General features: G+C 51.4%; 2 protein-coding genes across 4 annotated transcripts in view; one reads left to right on the top strand and one right to left on the bottom strand.

Annotated features, from left to right (window-relative positions):
• Positions 1-8,392, top strand: part of ERGIC3 (ERGIC and golgi 3) — a 33,209-nt gene extending 24,817 nt beyond the window's left edge. For both annotated transcript variants that reach the window (XM_074605696.1, XM_074605697.1), the window contains 4 exons: positions 1,548-1,612; positions 4,163-4,299; positions 5,258-5,313; positions 7,360-8,392. In XM_074605696.1, the coding sequence (XP_074461797.1) occupies positions 1,548-1,612; positions 4,163-4,299; positions 5,258-5,313; positions 7,360-7,439 (338 nt within the window). In that variant the 3' untranslated portion in view covers positions 7,440-8,392. The remainder of the gene's footprint in view (positions 1-1,547; positions 1,613-4,162; positions 4,300-5,257; positions 5,314-7,359) is intronic.
• A 1,003-nt stretch (positions 8,393-9,395) lies between these two features.
• LOC141750500 (CMP-N-acetylneuraminate-beta-galactosamide-alpha-2,3-sialyltransferase 2-like) lies at positions 9,396-14,453 on the bottom strand. 2 transcript variants are annotated; one of them, XM_074605698.1, is made up of 8 exons: positions 14,350-14,453; positions 13,318-13,405; positions 12,080-12,447; positions 11,563-11,753; positions 11,072-11,251; positions 10,617-10,662; positions 10,321-10,440; positions 9,398-10,209 (listed from the first exon to the last, which is right to left on the bottom strand). In XM_074605698.1, the coding sequence occupies exons 3-8, from the start codon at positions 12,332-12,334 to the stop codon at positions 10,042-10,044; spliced, it is 960 nt and encodes a 319-aa protein (XP_074461799.1). In that variant the 5' UTR covers positions 12,335-12,447; positions 13,318-13,405; positions 14,350-14,453; the 3' UTR covers positions 9,398-10,041. The 2 variants fall into 2 exon arrangements, 1 of the variants encoding a protein (XP_074461799.1); XR_012589682.1 differs by having other exon boundaries at positions 9,396-10,209; positions 10,321-10,496; positions 10,617-11,251; positions 14,350-14,448.
• Positions 14,454-14,681: the final 228 nt, after the last annotated feature.

The following is a 14,681-nucleotide window of genomic DNA, read 5'->3' as shown; positions in this document are numbered from 1 at the left end:
AGTTTCCAGGAGAATTTCCTCCATGATCTTGCCAGGCACAGAGGTGAGACTGACTGGTCTGTGTAGTTCCTCAGATCTTCCTTCTTTCCCTTTTTGAAAATGGGGGTTACATTTCCCCTCTTCCAGTCAGCGGGAACTTCACCAGGCTGCCATGGCTTCTCAGCTATAATGGAAAGCAGCTTAGTAACTTCATCTGCCAGTTCCCTCAGGACCCGGGGATGGATTTCATCAGGTCCCATGGACTTATGCACCTTCAGGTTCCTTAGATGGCCTTGAACCTGATCTGCTCCTACAGTGGGCATTTCCTTATTCTCCCAGTTCCTGCCTTTGCCTTCTGCAACTTGGGTGGTTTTGCTAGAGCCCTCGCTGGTGAAGACCAAGGCAAAAAAAGTTGTTGAGTACCTCAGTCTTGTCCATGTCCCGGATGACCAGGTCTCTTGATTCCTTCCGGAGAGGAACCACATTTTCCTTAGTCTTTCTTTTGTCATTGACATACCTATGGAAGCTTTTCTTGTTGCCCTTGATGTCCCTGGCCAGATTTAACTCTATCTGGGCTTTAGCTTTCCTAACCTGATCCCTGGCTGCTTGGGCAATTTCTTGTATTTCTCCCAGGCTACCTGTCCTTGCTTCCACCATCTGTAGGCTTCCTTTTTGCTTCCGAGATTGTCCAGGAGTTTCTTGTTCATCCATACATTTATCCTGGTGTTTTTGCCTGACTTCTTTGTTGGGATGCATCGGTCCTGAGCTTGGAGGAGGTGGTCCTTGAATATTAGCCAGCTTTCTTGGGCCCTTCTTCCCTCCAGGGCGTTATCCCATGGTGCTCTGCCAAGGAGATCCCTGAAGAGGCCAAAGTCTGCACTCCTGAAGTCCAAGGTAGTGAGCTTACTCTGTGCCCTCCTTGCTGCCCTGGAGATCTTGAACTCCACCATTTCATGGGCGCTGCAGTCAAGGCTGCCGTTGAGCTTCAGGGCATTTGAAAATAGGTTTTCAAAGCGACTCCTGCCTTCCGTTATCCTTAAGAGGAGTGAAGGAACAGGCTGGTCTGAGGCAGCAGCAGCAGTTCTGTTTTTTTGTTCTCTGATCCAGATCTTCTTTTTCACCTGATATGATAGAAACTGTACTTCTACAGGAATGAACTGTAGTGTTAATTGAAGTTGCTGTAGGATACTCGTTTGGAGTTGAGTGTGTTTTCTTAGGGTTGTGCTGTTAAATATAAATGTTTTCATGTACTATAATAAAAAATTTCAAGAGGTTATACGGCTAAAACTATAGCAAGATAACTGTTTTGTAAAATGTTTTCAATTTAGTCAAGGCCAAAATGGCAGTAGTTCTGGTTTTGGTTGGAAGGGGAACGAGTTTCACTTTGGCAAAAGGAAAACTCATGTCAGACGTTAACTTTACTGTCCTTGAAAATCTCCAGAAGCTGTTGCGTAGAAATCTGTTCCCTGACAAGTTGAAAAAAAACAATTTGTGTCTACCTAACCTGTCAGTTAAGCTTTCCAGCTCTTTGCCAGCTACTAATTGTGTGTCTCTGTCTTTGCTCATAGCTTCCATGATGTTTCAATATTTTGTCAAGGTGGTCCCCACGGTGTATATGAAAGTAGATGGTGAAGTAAGTACTGTTTTTTCCCCTATTGCTTTGGCAAGTGAAAGCCTTCAGAATTTCTCCTCGTATTCTGATGCTGACATTGTCTGATGTCTGGTGGAAACAACACCATCTGTTTGACTTTCTTCATATAACCGCCCCAGTAAGAATAAGAGTTTCCATGGTGTATGGTTGTCTGTAATGTTGCAGCAGTGATGAAGCAGATTTTCAGCCTGCTCTGTCCCACCTAGATCAAAGTGACATGCCATTTTCATCATGTTCCCTCATGAATCCCTCCTAGTGCATGATCAGGAGAAGGTAAAGCAGCAAGGAGAACCTAAAAATGTTCTTTGGAGAATAACCCAAGATCAGCTTGTCTCCAATTTAAAAGCTCCTTTAGCCTCCAGAAGAGCGTGGCTGGATTTCCAGCCCTGCTTTCAGGACAGGTAAGGTAAACAAATTACTGAGGAGATACCAGGGTGAGACGAAGATCCTGAGAACAGGGACAGATTTTTGCTCTCTTCTGAAGACAGCCTGAGGGAGCAGAAAGAACTGTAACTTCATTCATTTGGAAGCTGTCATTTTGCAGGGGATCTCAAGAGGTACAGAGAACCTCTTTTTAAAAACCGAAATGAACCTGTCGGTTATCATTACCAAAATGAACCTGTCGGTCTCAGGGCAGCAGACTGATGTAAGCTGTTGTGTTCCTTTTGCAAAGAAAACACCAGTAGAGGCAACAGCTCTACTGTTGCGCAGACTTCACCACCAGTGCTAACCAGCGTACTTGTCTAACCCCGTGAGGAAAAGACAGATGCCACATGCCACGGTGCCTCTGTGACCATTCACGTACAAGATGGCTTAGCTCCCTAGCTGTTTCCCAGGTTTAGGTTCTGTATTTTCTATGCTGGGTGGTCCATGCCCAGCTTCACTTTAACACCAAGCCAGTTTCCTCTGAGGTGAAACCGAAGTGTGGTTCTGGGCCTCATTCAGTGCAAGGACTGATCTACGCGGGGATGAAACTGCGCCAGAATTCGACTCCCTTCTCCTACGCAGTTTTATAACACTGTGCAAACCCCACGGCACTGGGAACCCTTACCACCTCAGGCTCTTCACCCAGACTCATGCTGCGCTCGGGCACGTACCACGTATCCTTGCAGTGAGAACAGCATACTACTGCACATCCATGCGACTTCCATGTTGGTTTAGGCACTAAGAAATGTAAATCGCCAGCAGTTCATTAGTTATGCCAGAGGCTGCATACGAACTACAAATCTGAGGGGACACACGGCCACAGTAGATACAATTCAAGCAAAGCTGTCCTAGAGCAGTGCGGGCAGAGCAATGTACCAGAATCCGTTGGAAAGGTAGATGCAGTTTATGTTTCTTCATCTGCCCTAAAGATTGAAACTGTTTGCAAGACTCAGTTCTCATGTGATAAATCCTGATGTGGGCCACTCTTTCTTCAATCCCCTGCCTAGAAAGGGCCCGTCTGTTTTTTTTCTGGAGGTTGGATGGAAGTTACTTGCTACGAGGTGATATTGGGAGAGCCTTCAAACAATCTTTGAAGCTCATTCTGCTTGGATTCAGGATGCCTCTGCAGTTTCTGTGGAGGACTGAAATGCCTGAAGTACGAAGGATAGTTAATAGGAGCCGTATCCTTGTGACCACCCCAGTGCCATAAGCCACCGTGGCTTCGGTTTCTCATGGTGAAATCTCGCATGCTACTGTAGATCTGTTGTTCAGATTTCAAAGGACTTCTCTGTCAAAAGAATTGGTTTTCAGTAGTCACCAGGAGAGAAATCCCTGCAAACAGTGATGCTTATACTTACAGTAACTATGGATCCTAGTACCCTGCCAGATGTATACCAGGGGCTGTGTTATACATTCAGTACTTGGAACCCCCAAACATGGAATTTAGTGAAGAAACTGCATAGTATCTTCCTCAGCTTGGATGGTAATTTGTGTCAGATAGCTTATTAGGGATGATAGAACATAATTTCATTTTACAGAAACCAAATTAATTTGCTCTAAGAATAGGACTGGTATGGACAACGTGTAGAAGAATGGCAGGGCACAGAAGAATGCTGCAGGGTCATCTTCGTTCATACAAAGATGGGCAATCTGTCCTTCTCCAGCCCTGGCGCTCTTATGCTTTTACATATTATTTCCTTTTCTCTTACCCTTGAATATATATATATAGCTTTCTCACATCAGTGCTGTCTCCTTGAAGCATGCTTAGGTGGACTACATTTTGGTAGAGGATGACGTGGACTTGGGGTTGAGGCTGAGAAGCTATCATCCGGTTTATGCCATTACTTGCCAGCAGAGACCAAACCAGTCCAGCCTGGGGACTGGTGCAGCACTCGTTCTTTGGGCTAGCTGGGACTTTAACTGATAGCCTGTAGTAAAAATAGACCTGATCCTGGTGGTGCTCTTTATGACCCTTTTTATGACCCACTGTCAGACTCCCCACGAGTGAGTGGGCAGGGCTACAATTCATATGGTTCACTGAACCAGTGTTAGGCTTTTCTATTCCTTGTTAACAAAACAATGTTTCCCGTGTTTGTTTCCTGCTAGGTGGTAAGGACTAACCAGTTTTCAGTTACACGACATGAGAAGATAGCCAACGGGCTACTAGGAGACCAGGGTCTGCCTGGTGTGTTTGTGCTCTATGAACTTTCACCCATGATGGTGAAGCTGACAGAGAAACACAGGTAAGAGACGTTTCAGTCTCTCTCACTGATTTTGTCATTTTGCATAGCTTAGAACTCCATCCTCACTTAGACGTGATGGTGCAAATGCCTGAAAGCCATCCAAGCCCCTTCGCGGTCCGTGGAGAGGAAGAGGCCCGACCAGAGGCCCTTGCTCTCAGTGTGAACATGTGAAAGAGCTTGTGGTTTTTCTAATATGACCTGAAGCGTTTTAATCCAGTATCCAGATGGAGAAGGAAATTGGTGCAGGGAGCAGAAGTCAGATGTAACGGTTCTTGATTCAGACTAATTTCTTCAAAGGTTTTTTTTTTAATAGGAAGACAGATTTATATAGCGTACCCACCTTACCAGCACCTACAGCAGCACCCACGCTCATCCAGTCAGGTTACTTACTCTGCATTTGCTATAGCTTTTCTTCGTGTAGTAGTCAGTGTGGAACCTCTTTCTTCTTTCCAGGTCTTCCATTAATCACAGGCATGTAATGGCAGGGGTCTGGGAGGGGTTGTACCTGTCCGATCTTTTAGGTTCATAACGAGGGACAGCCAATGTCCATACCTTAAAATGTATTAACGTGTGCTTAGGGATTTAGTTTTTGTGTTACAACAGCCTGCTGTGCGTTCTGTCTGGGTAGGAATGGATAAAATCTTAATGGTTAAAAGCTCATCCTTTAGGTTTGCGAATTCAGTACTTGCCTCCCGGGGTTGCCACTGAGCTCCTTAGAGCGCGCTGCGCTTCTGCTATTCGATGCTGCCCAGTAAAAGTATCAGTGAGAGACCCCATTCTGTAGCCAGTAGGGGTTATCTAATTGTTAAATCTGATAATTGTCAGCTATTACTGTTTATATAGTCGCGTGCTATGGTGAACATTATGATAATTAGGAATCAGTTTTGATGAGTTGCTACTTACCTGACATTGGTACCTGAGCTCATGCTGGTTGTTCAAATGTTTTTCCTCATTCTAGGTCCTTCACACACTTTCTCACAGGAGTTTGTGCCATCATTGGAGGCATATTTACAGGTATTGCACCTTTCAATATTTTTTTCTTTCTAAAGTGTAAACATTTGCCATCTTACTCTTTCTAAAGTCTGCATGGGAGGTAATAAATCCCTCTTTGATGGGAAGAGGTGACTTCAGCCCTTAGGAGGGGATATAGCGCGTTCTGCAGAGCCACGGGAGTGGCGTCAGAGGGTAATTAGCACTGCAGGCTTTCAAGATGCTGTAGACCTATTACAATATTTTATTTGATGAAATGTTTTCATTTCATTATGATATAGACCTGTCATAAGGTTTCATGGTGATGCTTTACAGGATGCTTTACATTGTTTTCAAATAATGCAGCCTTTCACATACCGTATGAATCCATCCGTACTGTTTTCTTGGCCAGCTTGGGTCTGTAAGCAGATTTCCACTTTCATGTGGAACTAAAGCCAGTAAAACCTGTGAACCCAGGCTGCTATGGGCATAGCCATCTCAGAGGTGTCAAACTGTGTGTTCCCGGACATCGGAGCTCCAGTGAGTGTCCTGCAGGAACTAAAAGTATCCCTCAGAGCCAAACAGGGTCCTGTAAGGAAAGGCTGGACTTCATTCTCAGGGCTGGCTTCTGGAATAGCTAACTGGTATCTGCTCAGCTCCACGCGTGTGACAGAGCCCAGCCTTGGTCCAGCCTTGCACTCCAGCTAATAACCCAGCGTGCTCTGAAACCCAGGCAGAGACGCTCACGTTCTCATCAGAGGCGTCTGTGAAGGGTCAGCCTGGAGATCTGGGCAGCAGATCTTACTGGGTCCAAGAAGCCAGCTACTGTATCATGGAACGCTTGTATCACATACCTATGTCACATAATACCTTCACCTGCAAGGTTTTCCTGTCGCCTGAGGTGTCCCAGTGCTCAGTTAACCTCATACTGTGAAACAGGATTTCTGTCTGTAATAAATGTGGTCATATGCATTTCTATGGTTGACTCAGGGGAAGGTTTTCAAAAATAATTTTCATGACAAATGCAAGCGGCCTCTGATGCTGATGAGGTTTGATGGCCAGTTCGTAATGTTTGCTGCCATAAGCCACGTTCAGACTCTCCGTATTCATGTTCTAGAGGACAGATCAGATCAGCTGTGTAACGGTTTTTGTGTTACAGCATCAAATTGATTCCACAAGTAGAGATAATTTCAGGGCAAAACAACCACAAAAGACAGTCATCTGAAGCGTTACTCAAAGACCATAGTAAGGCAAATAATTCCATGTTCTACGGTAATAAACAGAAGACTCGGTTACCATTTTAGCCGCTACTCTTTATGTAGTATTGAAATATCTGTCTTTGTGTAGGGACAAGTAGTTTCTTAGCTGAGGTGTTGAATAAAAGATGAAAAAGAACGTAAAGCTTCATAAAGACATTGAAAATATCTTCACTTACGGGCAGCCTGTGTTCCCTCCCTGCAGGAGCTCAGGGCTCCTGTCCTGTGAAAGCTGCCCCGGTGGATGCAGGGTTGTCTGGGGTTTGTGGTGCAGGAGACCCATTCTGAGCTTCTCCGTGGCCCCAAACAAGCACTGAATTACTAGGCTCCTTCAGTGCTAGAGAGATTTGGGAAAAATACCACAGAAAGAACTGAAGGTTTGCATCCTTGGTGGGTGAACATCGCGGTCTCCGATAAAGGGCATCCATAAAGGGCAGCGCGGGGTAGAGCAGCTCGCTTTTAGTTACTGCGAAAAGAGCAGGAGATGGGAAACCTGCTCTTGGCAAGCTGGGTCAGGGCAACGCCGTGGCGTAAAGCTCTTGGCATCAGCTTCCTCTCCAAATGCTTCTCACTCATCAGTAAACACCTGGCTCATTTTTACTTCTGTAAGAGAGATCTTCTTCTGGAGAAGTACGATCACCTGTGCCCTGCAAGCAGGATCTTGTCGGTCCTAATGACATGATGACCTTATTCTGCAGAGCAGCAGCAGCTGTCTGCCTGGGGGAGCTGGAATTCCTTTCCACTGACAGAAGGATTTGTGTTTTCTTTCCCTGGGATTTGTTCTCTCTTTGAGGCATGGCTAGCTTGGTCCATCTGTTTTTTTTTTTCCTTTTAGTTGCAGGATTCATTGACTCCTTGATCTATCACTCAGCTCGTGCCATCCAGAAGAAAATTGATCTTGGGAAGACAACATAAATAAGCAATGATCTCACCGCACAAAAAACCCTCTAAGGAGAACTAACCAGGTTTTTTTGAAACACAAGCGATGTTCTGAGGACACAAGAGAAGAAGTTCGGAATTACCAGCTGGCCCTGACTGCTCGTACGTTACTGTCCCGTTATTCTTTGTTTGGCATTAATTTGTGGGTGGAACTGCTTGAACCTTGCTGCTGTGAAGATGAGCCATCTTGTCTGGCTGTGCAGGCCCTACTGTAAAACCCCTTTGGTCAGTCCGTGTTCGGCCAGTTCCGCCCGCCTCCCCTGAAGAGCTGCTGGAGACGCTGCGTTCTGTTTGCCTCCAGGAGTAACGTACTGTATTGTCACAAGACCTGGGGTGGATTGCAGTTGCCATCGGATAAGCTTTCTAGCGACACCATCTGGCTTTTTTTTAATTTTTCTCTAAAATGTTGGGGAGCGCGCTGATGCTGCGTGCCAGACCGCTGTGGAAACGTGCCGAATCCCGTGCACTTTCCGCCCCCCCTGTCCTGGGCAGCGGTGAGACCTGGCACGTGGGTCGCGCTTACTGTCCTGTGGGGCATTGCAGCCGCCCCACGCTGCTCCGACGACAGACGCGAGTTGATGTTTCAGCAAAAAAAAGTGTTTTGAAGTTTTAATTGGTTTTTAAATCGGATGGTGTTTTTCATTTCCGCTCTGTTTATCTTTTGAAATAAAGTCCATCCTCTGTGTTTTGGAAAAGCATTTGGAAGAGTAATTGAATTATTTGAACTAATCCTGGTACTGAATGGGAAACTGTAATTAAAAAACACACCTGCCTTGTGGCCAAGTATGTAGACAGCATGATGAGCGTGGTTTGCATTTTTTTCTTTTTAATGATCTACACAAGTGAGTACAATGTTTGGTATGTGAAATTATAGTGGGAGAATTTGGAAAACAATGAGGAAAAATAAAACTCTGTGGATTCCTGCCTCATTTTTAGGCAAAGCAGATTCATTATTCTTAAATCTCAGCTCTGGATGTGTTTTGGTATTGACTCAAAACTTGGTCCAAGCCATTTGTCCGACAGTGCGCAGTGCGCGTGACAGGCACAGGATCAGATAATGCAGACAGAAAGCTATTTTATAATTCATTTGAAAGTAGTTTTTGTTTGTGATTGTGTTTTTAAAAAAAAAAAATAATAGCTGAACTTAGCTACAAACCAGGGATGATAAAAACCTGTGTTTTTTCAATCAGGGGGAGAAGCAGTTTGAGGGGTGGGTGAGGAAACCGATTCATCTGATTAATTAACACACAGTATCTGTCTGTTTTGTCAGGAACAAAAAGTGACCCGCACATCTCCAATCGCTCCGTAGAGCACACAGCTTTGTAACTAAATTTGAAAGAATTATCAGGAGGGGGAAGGTGAATTGAACTAAGATAGCAAGAGTTTAACCCACGATTAAACAATTGCCAGCTAATTGCTGGGCTTTGATAAGAAACCTCAGAAAAGCATTGGAGAGCGTGGCCCAGAGTGCTGCTTGGCACCTAGAGAAAACAGAGAGAAGGTGAAGGGACGGGTAAGTGCAAGACTTGTACTCATTGTGGCAAACTGGGTATAATTGAGAAGAGAAAGAGAAGATATCAAGAAAGGGAGATCCTACCTGGAGAGGTAGGAAATGAATGAAGCTAATAGTGAAGTAATAGAAGCTTCTGCTACAAAACGAGAGCTTTTGAGTAGGAGAGATCTGGTGCTTTTAGTAGACTGAAAGACCGAGTCACTAATGGCTATGGAAAAGCTGAGTCTGATTTGAGGATGTTCATGTTTGCGATGGAAAGGAGGAAAAGAGATGCTGCGAACTCTGCTCTGGAGGAGAAAACCTTTGGGACGCGAAGGCTGCAGGGTCTACTGTCTTGTCCTGCAGCGTGGGGCTGAGATTGTGCTGTCTTTTCAAAGCAGGAAGGGCTCAAAAAGTAAAGCGAATGTTAATAATAGATTCACATGTGTTTTCAATGTTTATTCAACATAAGATCATTTCAGTTGTGCTTGATTCTGTCATCTTCTGACTTAGCATGCTTGATTTTTTCCCTTTCTTCTTTGATACAACTTGTAAAATTTTTCCTTAGTTATAAAAAGACAGGAAGGGAAGCTGCCCCTCTCCGCCTGCCCAAAGAACAACTGCAGACCTCCCGCAGAAGCTGCCAGCGGGTGGAAATGTCAGCTCCGACACGCAGCCAGCCACGTTTGAGCGGCTGCCGTCATCTCCTGCTGCTGGTACCTAACAGCTTCACAGCCACCGCAGGGACAGTGCACGGCAGCTCACGGGTTCCACCCCCACCTCCGGCCACACCATCTCCCCTTCCTCTCTCCCAGCTAGCGTGGGCAGAGCCACGTCCACCCCGTGTCCAGCCAAATGCCACGGCCCTGGTGCCGCGGGAGTGTGTCACCTCCTGGCCCCCACAGTGTCCAGCTGGTTGGACCAGCAGAAGCAGTAGCAAGACGCTGGGAATCGCAGGGTCTGTGAGCCAGGGCGTGTGCGCTGCCGGGGGAGAAGCAAGCTAAAGAGCTGAGGGCAGCTGCCAGCAGTGTGAGGGGGCCGCTGGTTCTTGCACTGACAGCCCGGCTTCAGTTTCCTGGGGAGACATCATTTGTAGAATGAAATCCTGCCTTCAGCTGCCAGTCTCTCGATGAGGCTGAATTCAACATCAGCGTCGTGGACCCTCGTCCTGCGAAAGGCTCCGGACCAGCGGTTTTTCTCCCAGTAGTGGTGCCAGTTCCCTTCACTGTCTGCTCCGAAACCAAACACGGAGACCTGTGCACATGCCAGCAAGAGCCATCACTGCGTAGGCGCTCGGTGAGCCCGGGGAGCGCGCGGACAAGCGGTGGTGCGGTGGCAGTGCCCCGTCCTGCTGACCGTGCTCACCTGCTGGCAGGCGTGCAAGGCGAAGAGCAGGGCTGTGAAGCCAGTGGAGGGGTAGCGCCCGCGACGCTGCGTCCAGTTCTCGTGGATGTACTTGAGGAAAGCTGGGCTCAGGATCAGTACCTGAGCAGGGAGCAGAAGGTCCGTCAGCTGCTCACGTCGCTGCGAATGGCCAGCCCCTGCCACCAGTGCAGCCATCAGCCCTCCTGCTCGCCGGCTCTGCCCACATCCCACTGAAAAACACGCCTGGTCTCCTCACAGAGGAGCCCAGGAGGCGCTGGAGCCCGCCGAGGCCTTACCTTGTTTCTGTCAGCTTTGATGAACTGTTTCACTCTCGCGTATGTGCTGCAAAAGCCAGAGGAGGACAATGAGCATGGGCTCATCATGAGCACTCCTGCTGCTGGGGCCTCTCCTTTGGAGGCAGACGCTTTGCAGAGGGCAGCACCTGGCCTCATGGCACCATCAGACCCTTGGGCTGCCCCAGCAGCAGCACCTGGCCTGGCTCTGGGAAGAGACACATCAAGCCCGTGGCCCCACAGTGGGGACAGCCACCATGCCCACCCCCTTCCTCAAGCTGCAGTGCAGAGCTATGGCAGGGCCCTTGCCCAGGAGCCCTTCGTCCCACTGAGACCATGATGCTAGGGCTCCAGTGAGGCACCCAGGGCTCCAGTGAGGCACCCAGGTCCCCAGTGCCACCCTGTGCGATCCCCAGGGTCTCCAGCACAAGGGCTGCTGGCCCCTGAAGCGTACGCACTGCGTGAGCTCTCCGGTGGAGAAGGCACTGGCCACCCACTGCAAGTCCAGGGGCTTGAAGGGGACAAGGACAAGGTGGACACCAGGCCCCAGGTCCACGGCACTCTCCGGGTACATGAAGTGATGTGTTGTTCTCATGCCGACATCCTGCTCAAAGCCAGCAATCTTTGCTCTGTTCATCCTAGGGGACAGCAGGAAAGCACAGCCCAGACTGAAGGCGCACGCCCTGCTGGTTGCAGGCTGCCGGTCCCACCGGTCAAGGACATGAGGTGACCCTGGCCAGCAGCACAGGGGACATGGGCAACACAGGGCTGGTGTGTGCCCCAGGGTCGGGGGGGCGCTCCAGGGAGCAGGGCCAGCAGCTCACCACCCCCAGCCGCTCGCCCTTGCAGGGCCTGTGTTGGCAAATTTCACAGGGTGGCCAGGGGCTGGGACATGCCAAGGTCCTGGGGAGACAGGGAGGCGCCCTTCGAGCCCCTTTGGGTCACCCACCTCAGTACCCAGTCATGTGCGTCGATCCGCAGCCCGTGGCCAGACCCCGTCAGCCGCCCCGAGTTCCCCACAACCGCACAAGTCCTGCAGCGAGACGGGTCCCGCACGCTGCCCGTCGGGGCCGGGAGGACGCTGAAGAGCTGCTGAATTATGGCCTGGAGCTGGATGCCATTTCGGGGACCCTGCAGGGTCTGGGGGAGCAAGGGCAGTGACACGCAGCATCAGCCCCAGTCTCTGCACCACCACCACCCACCCCCCCCCCAACAGTACCCCCAAAGGGGGACGGAGCCCCACTCCTCCCAGCAGAGCCCTGGGAAAGGTACAGAAAATCCTGATGGGATATTTGGGAAAGGTTGTGGGACAGCCAAAACGAAGGGGGAGGGAGGGAGGGCTGTGGTCCCTGCACCCCCTCCGTGCCCCATTGCATCTGTCCAACTTGACCTTGGCCCTGACCCACTGCAAACGGATTTGAGGAGCCTGGGAAGAGCCATGAGCTCGTGCCCATGACGCCACTCACCAGCCACCACTGGACCACATCGGAGGAGAGCTCGTGGGCTGTGCCCATCAGCAGAGGCCCCACGGCCATGTCGTAGCGGGTGTTGAACCACGTGGAGCTGTTGGCACTGGCGGTGCAGCGGGCAGCCGGGCTCACAAGGAGGGAGGGAGCCCAAGGGAAGGGGCTGAGGCCATCTGTGGGGGCTCGGAGACATTGCCACAGGACCAGCAGCAGGCACAGGGCCAGCACCACCTGCACGTGCCTCTGGCACAGCATCCCTTATGCCACGTGCAGCGAGATGTCACAGGGCCCCGCGGCAGTGGCACCACGCCCTCCCTGCCCCGACTCCTGGGACAGCCCTTGTCTGCTCTCACCCGCTCTGCAGGGACCTGAAAGAGCCCGGTGTGTGTTTGCTTTTCAAACGGTGCAATGGCTTTACGGCTGTGCTCTGCTTCTGGCGCTGCCGCCGTTACCTCGGTCCTGGCGGGGCCGGCTGACGGCACGTGCTGTACGAGGAGCTGCTCCCTGCCCGCAACACTTTTAGGGTCTGGAAGCTGACCCGCAAACAAGCGGCAAAGTGCCATCATCCTGGCTGTAAGCCAAGCTCCAGCTGCCTGGTGGCGGCTCGCCAGCAAAGCAGCTCCTCTGCTGGCCTCGAGCCCTGCCGCCCCCCGCTCCCGGGCACGCCAGTGCTGCCCAGCAGCCCCAGGGCAGAGGAACCCCTTGGCCTCCCCGCCGAGCCCACGCGGGCACCGTGCAGCCGGCGAGACGCTCTCCCCACGGCAGCCCTGGGGTTTTGCAGCTCCAAGGGCACTGAGTCATTGCCAGGAGGAAGCAGCAGGAGGTACTAATGGCTGGCTGCGCGCGGGAACCTTTCTTTAACTCGTATTTAAGTGACATTTCTTTTCCCCATCTAAAAGGACTCGTATGAACCTAAAATCAGAGGGGAAAGGGTTTTCTAGTCCTCAGGGAGTTCACAAAGCGCTCAGCGTCCTAGGACCTGGCTCCCGTGGGCCAAGGCGAGAGCGAGGAGCAGGGATGGGTGGGCAACCTCCACGCCAGGGTCAGAAGCAGCAGCTTCAGGCTGGGGAGTCCCTCTGTACTGAGAAAGGTGAAGGAGAGAAAAACCCCTCCTGTCCTCACAGGAGGACCCCATGCTTCCCCCCAGTCTCCCAGGTGCCGACGTGGGGCCGTGGGTGAGCACCGGCTTCGTTTCACCACATTAACCATTTTCCGCGGCTCCTGCAGCGTGGACGTACCTGCTCGCTGTGGTATCCAACCAGCTACGCTCAAATCCAACTCCTCACAGGACGCACGCCTGGCAGCAAAACTGCTGCTCCCGGGGGTCTGAGCAATGAGCAGAGACGAGAGATGGCGGGGGGGGAGGTTTGGACAATTCCAGGTGGCCCCAGTGGGTGATGCTCCCCCGCAAGCAGTGGGTGATGCTCCCCCCCAAGCCTGCCCTTTCAAAAAGCAGCTGGGCCGTTCTCTCTTCTTTGAAGGGAAGCACAAACAAACCACCACCAACATGCCGGAAACGCAGATGTGTGTGGTCCCCAGCAGGAAGCGGCCATGGAACACCAGCTCTTCACCCTACAGGCCCCCACCACTCTCCCTGTTGGCAGCCGTGGGTCCCTGTGGCTTAGCAGTTTGCCCTCCTTTGCAGCAGCCACAAGCGTTTGCCACGACGGAGGCAAGAAGCGTCTATCCAACATGCTGGTCAGGCCAGGAGCCAGCAGTTCCCCCGGGGCTGGTTCAGGCACTCCTAGAGCCTTGGGGGTCGCAAAGCCTCAGCCCACAGAGGGGAACCAGCCGGCTGGGGGCCACACGGTCAGCACCCGCAGCACCATTAAGCCCGGCGCCAGGGGACTCAGGCAGCACAGCAAATATTCCGTGAAGCTTTTTGCAGTTGCCTGTTGCCGGGGAGGGCAGGGCTGTGGACAGGCAGGGTCAAGCAGTCCCATCTCCCTGCCTGCGCCCACGTCCAGCCCCTGCCTCCACAGACAGGACCTCTCCGCCTGCACCCTCCGTGGTGGCTCGGACAACCAGGGGTGCCCCGTGCCCAGAGGAGCCCTCACTTTGAGGTTTCCCCAGCCCAGCGCCATCAGCCGCAAGCCACCGCAGCGCAAACATGCAGCTGCAGCATTGAGCCGCAGCCAGAGGCCACAGCCCTGTCCCTGTCCCCGCTCAGCCCCAAGGGGCACCTCCGGGAGCTCCCCAGCCCCACTGCCAGGAAAGAGGCCCTCCTAGTGTCACGAACCCCTGGTCCCCAGCCCCTGGGGGCCCCTCACCTCCTTGGAGGAAGCGCTGCCGAGCACAGCCAGGCAAAGATGACACCCCCAGGCTCAGTGGCCCCGCCAGTGCGTGTTACGAGCTGCAACAACCGCCACGGGAAGAGGAAGTGTTGCACCATGACGTGGGGGAGAAGAGACCTCGCAGCAAGCGGCGCAGCGAGGTCGGGGCTGCCGTCCCTCCTCTGGCAGTGCCCACCACCCTGGCATCCCAGCACAGACCTCCCCTGCAGCCCAGCACCACGGCAGCCAGTGGTCCCGCTGGAGTTGGATGCCCTGGCCACGGTCCCAGGGCTGAATCAGGAAATCCGTCATTAAAATGTTCCTCTGAG

This window comes from Larus michahellis, chromosome 12, assembly GCF_964199755.1.
Source record: "Larus michahellis chromosome 12, bLarMic1.1, whole genome shotgun sequence".
In the NCBI taxonomy this organism is placed as follows: Eukaryota; Metazoa; Chordata; class Aves; order Charadriiformes; family Laridae; genus Larus; species Larus michahellis.
The sequence above is the reverse complement of the archived record's forward strand: the minus strand, read 5'-3'. Positions and strand labels throughout refer to the sequence as shown.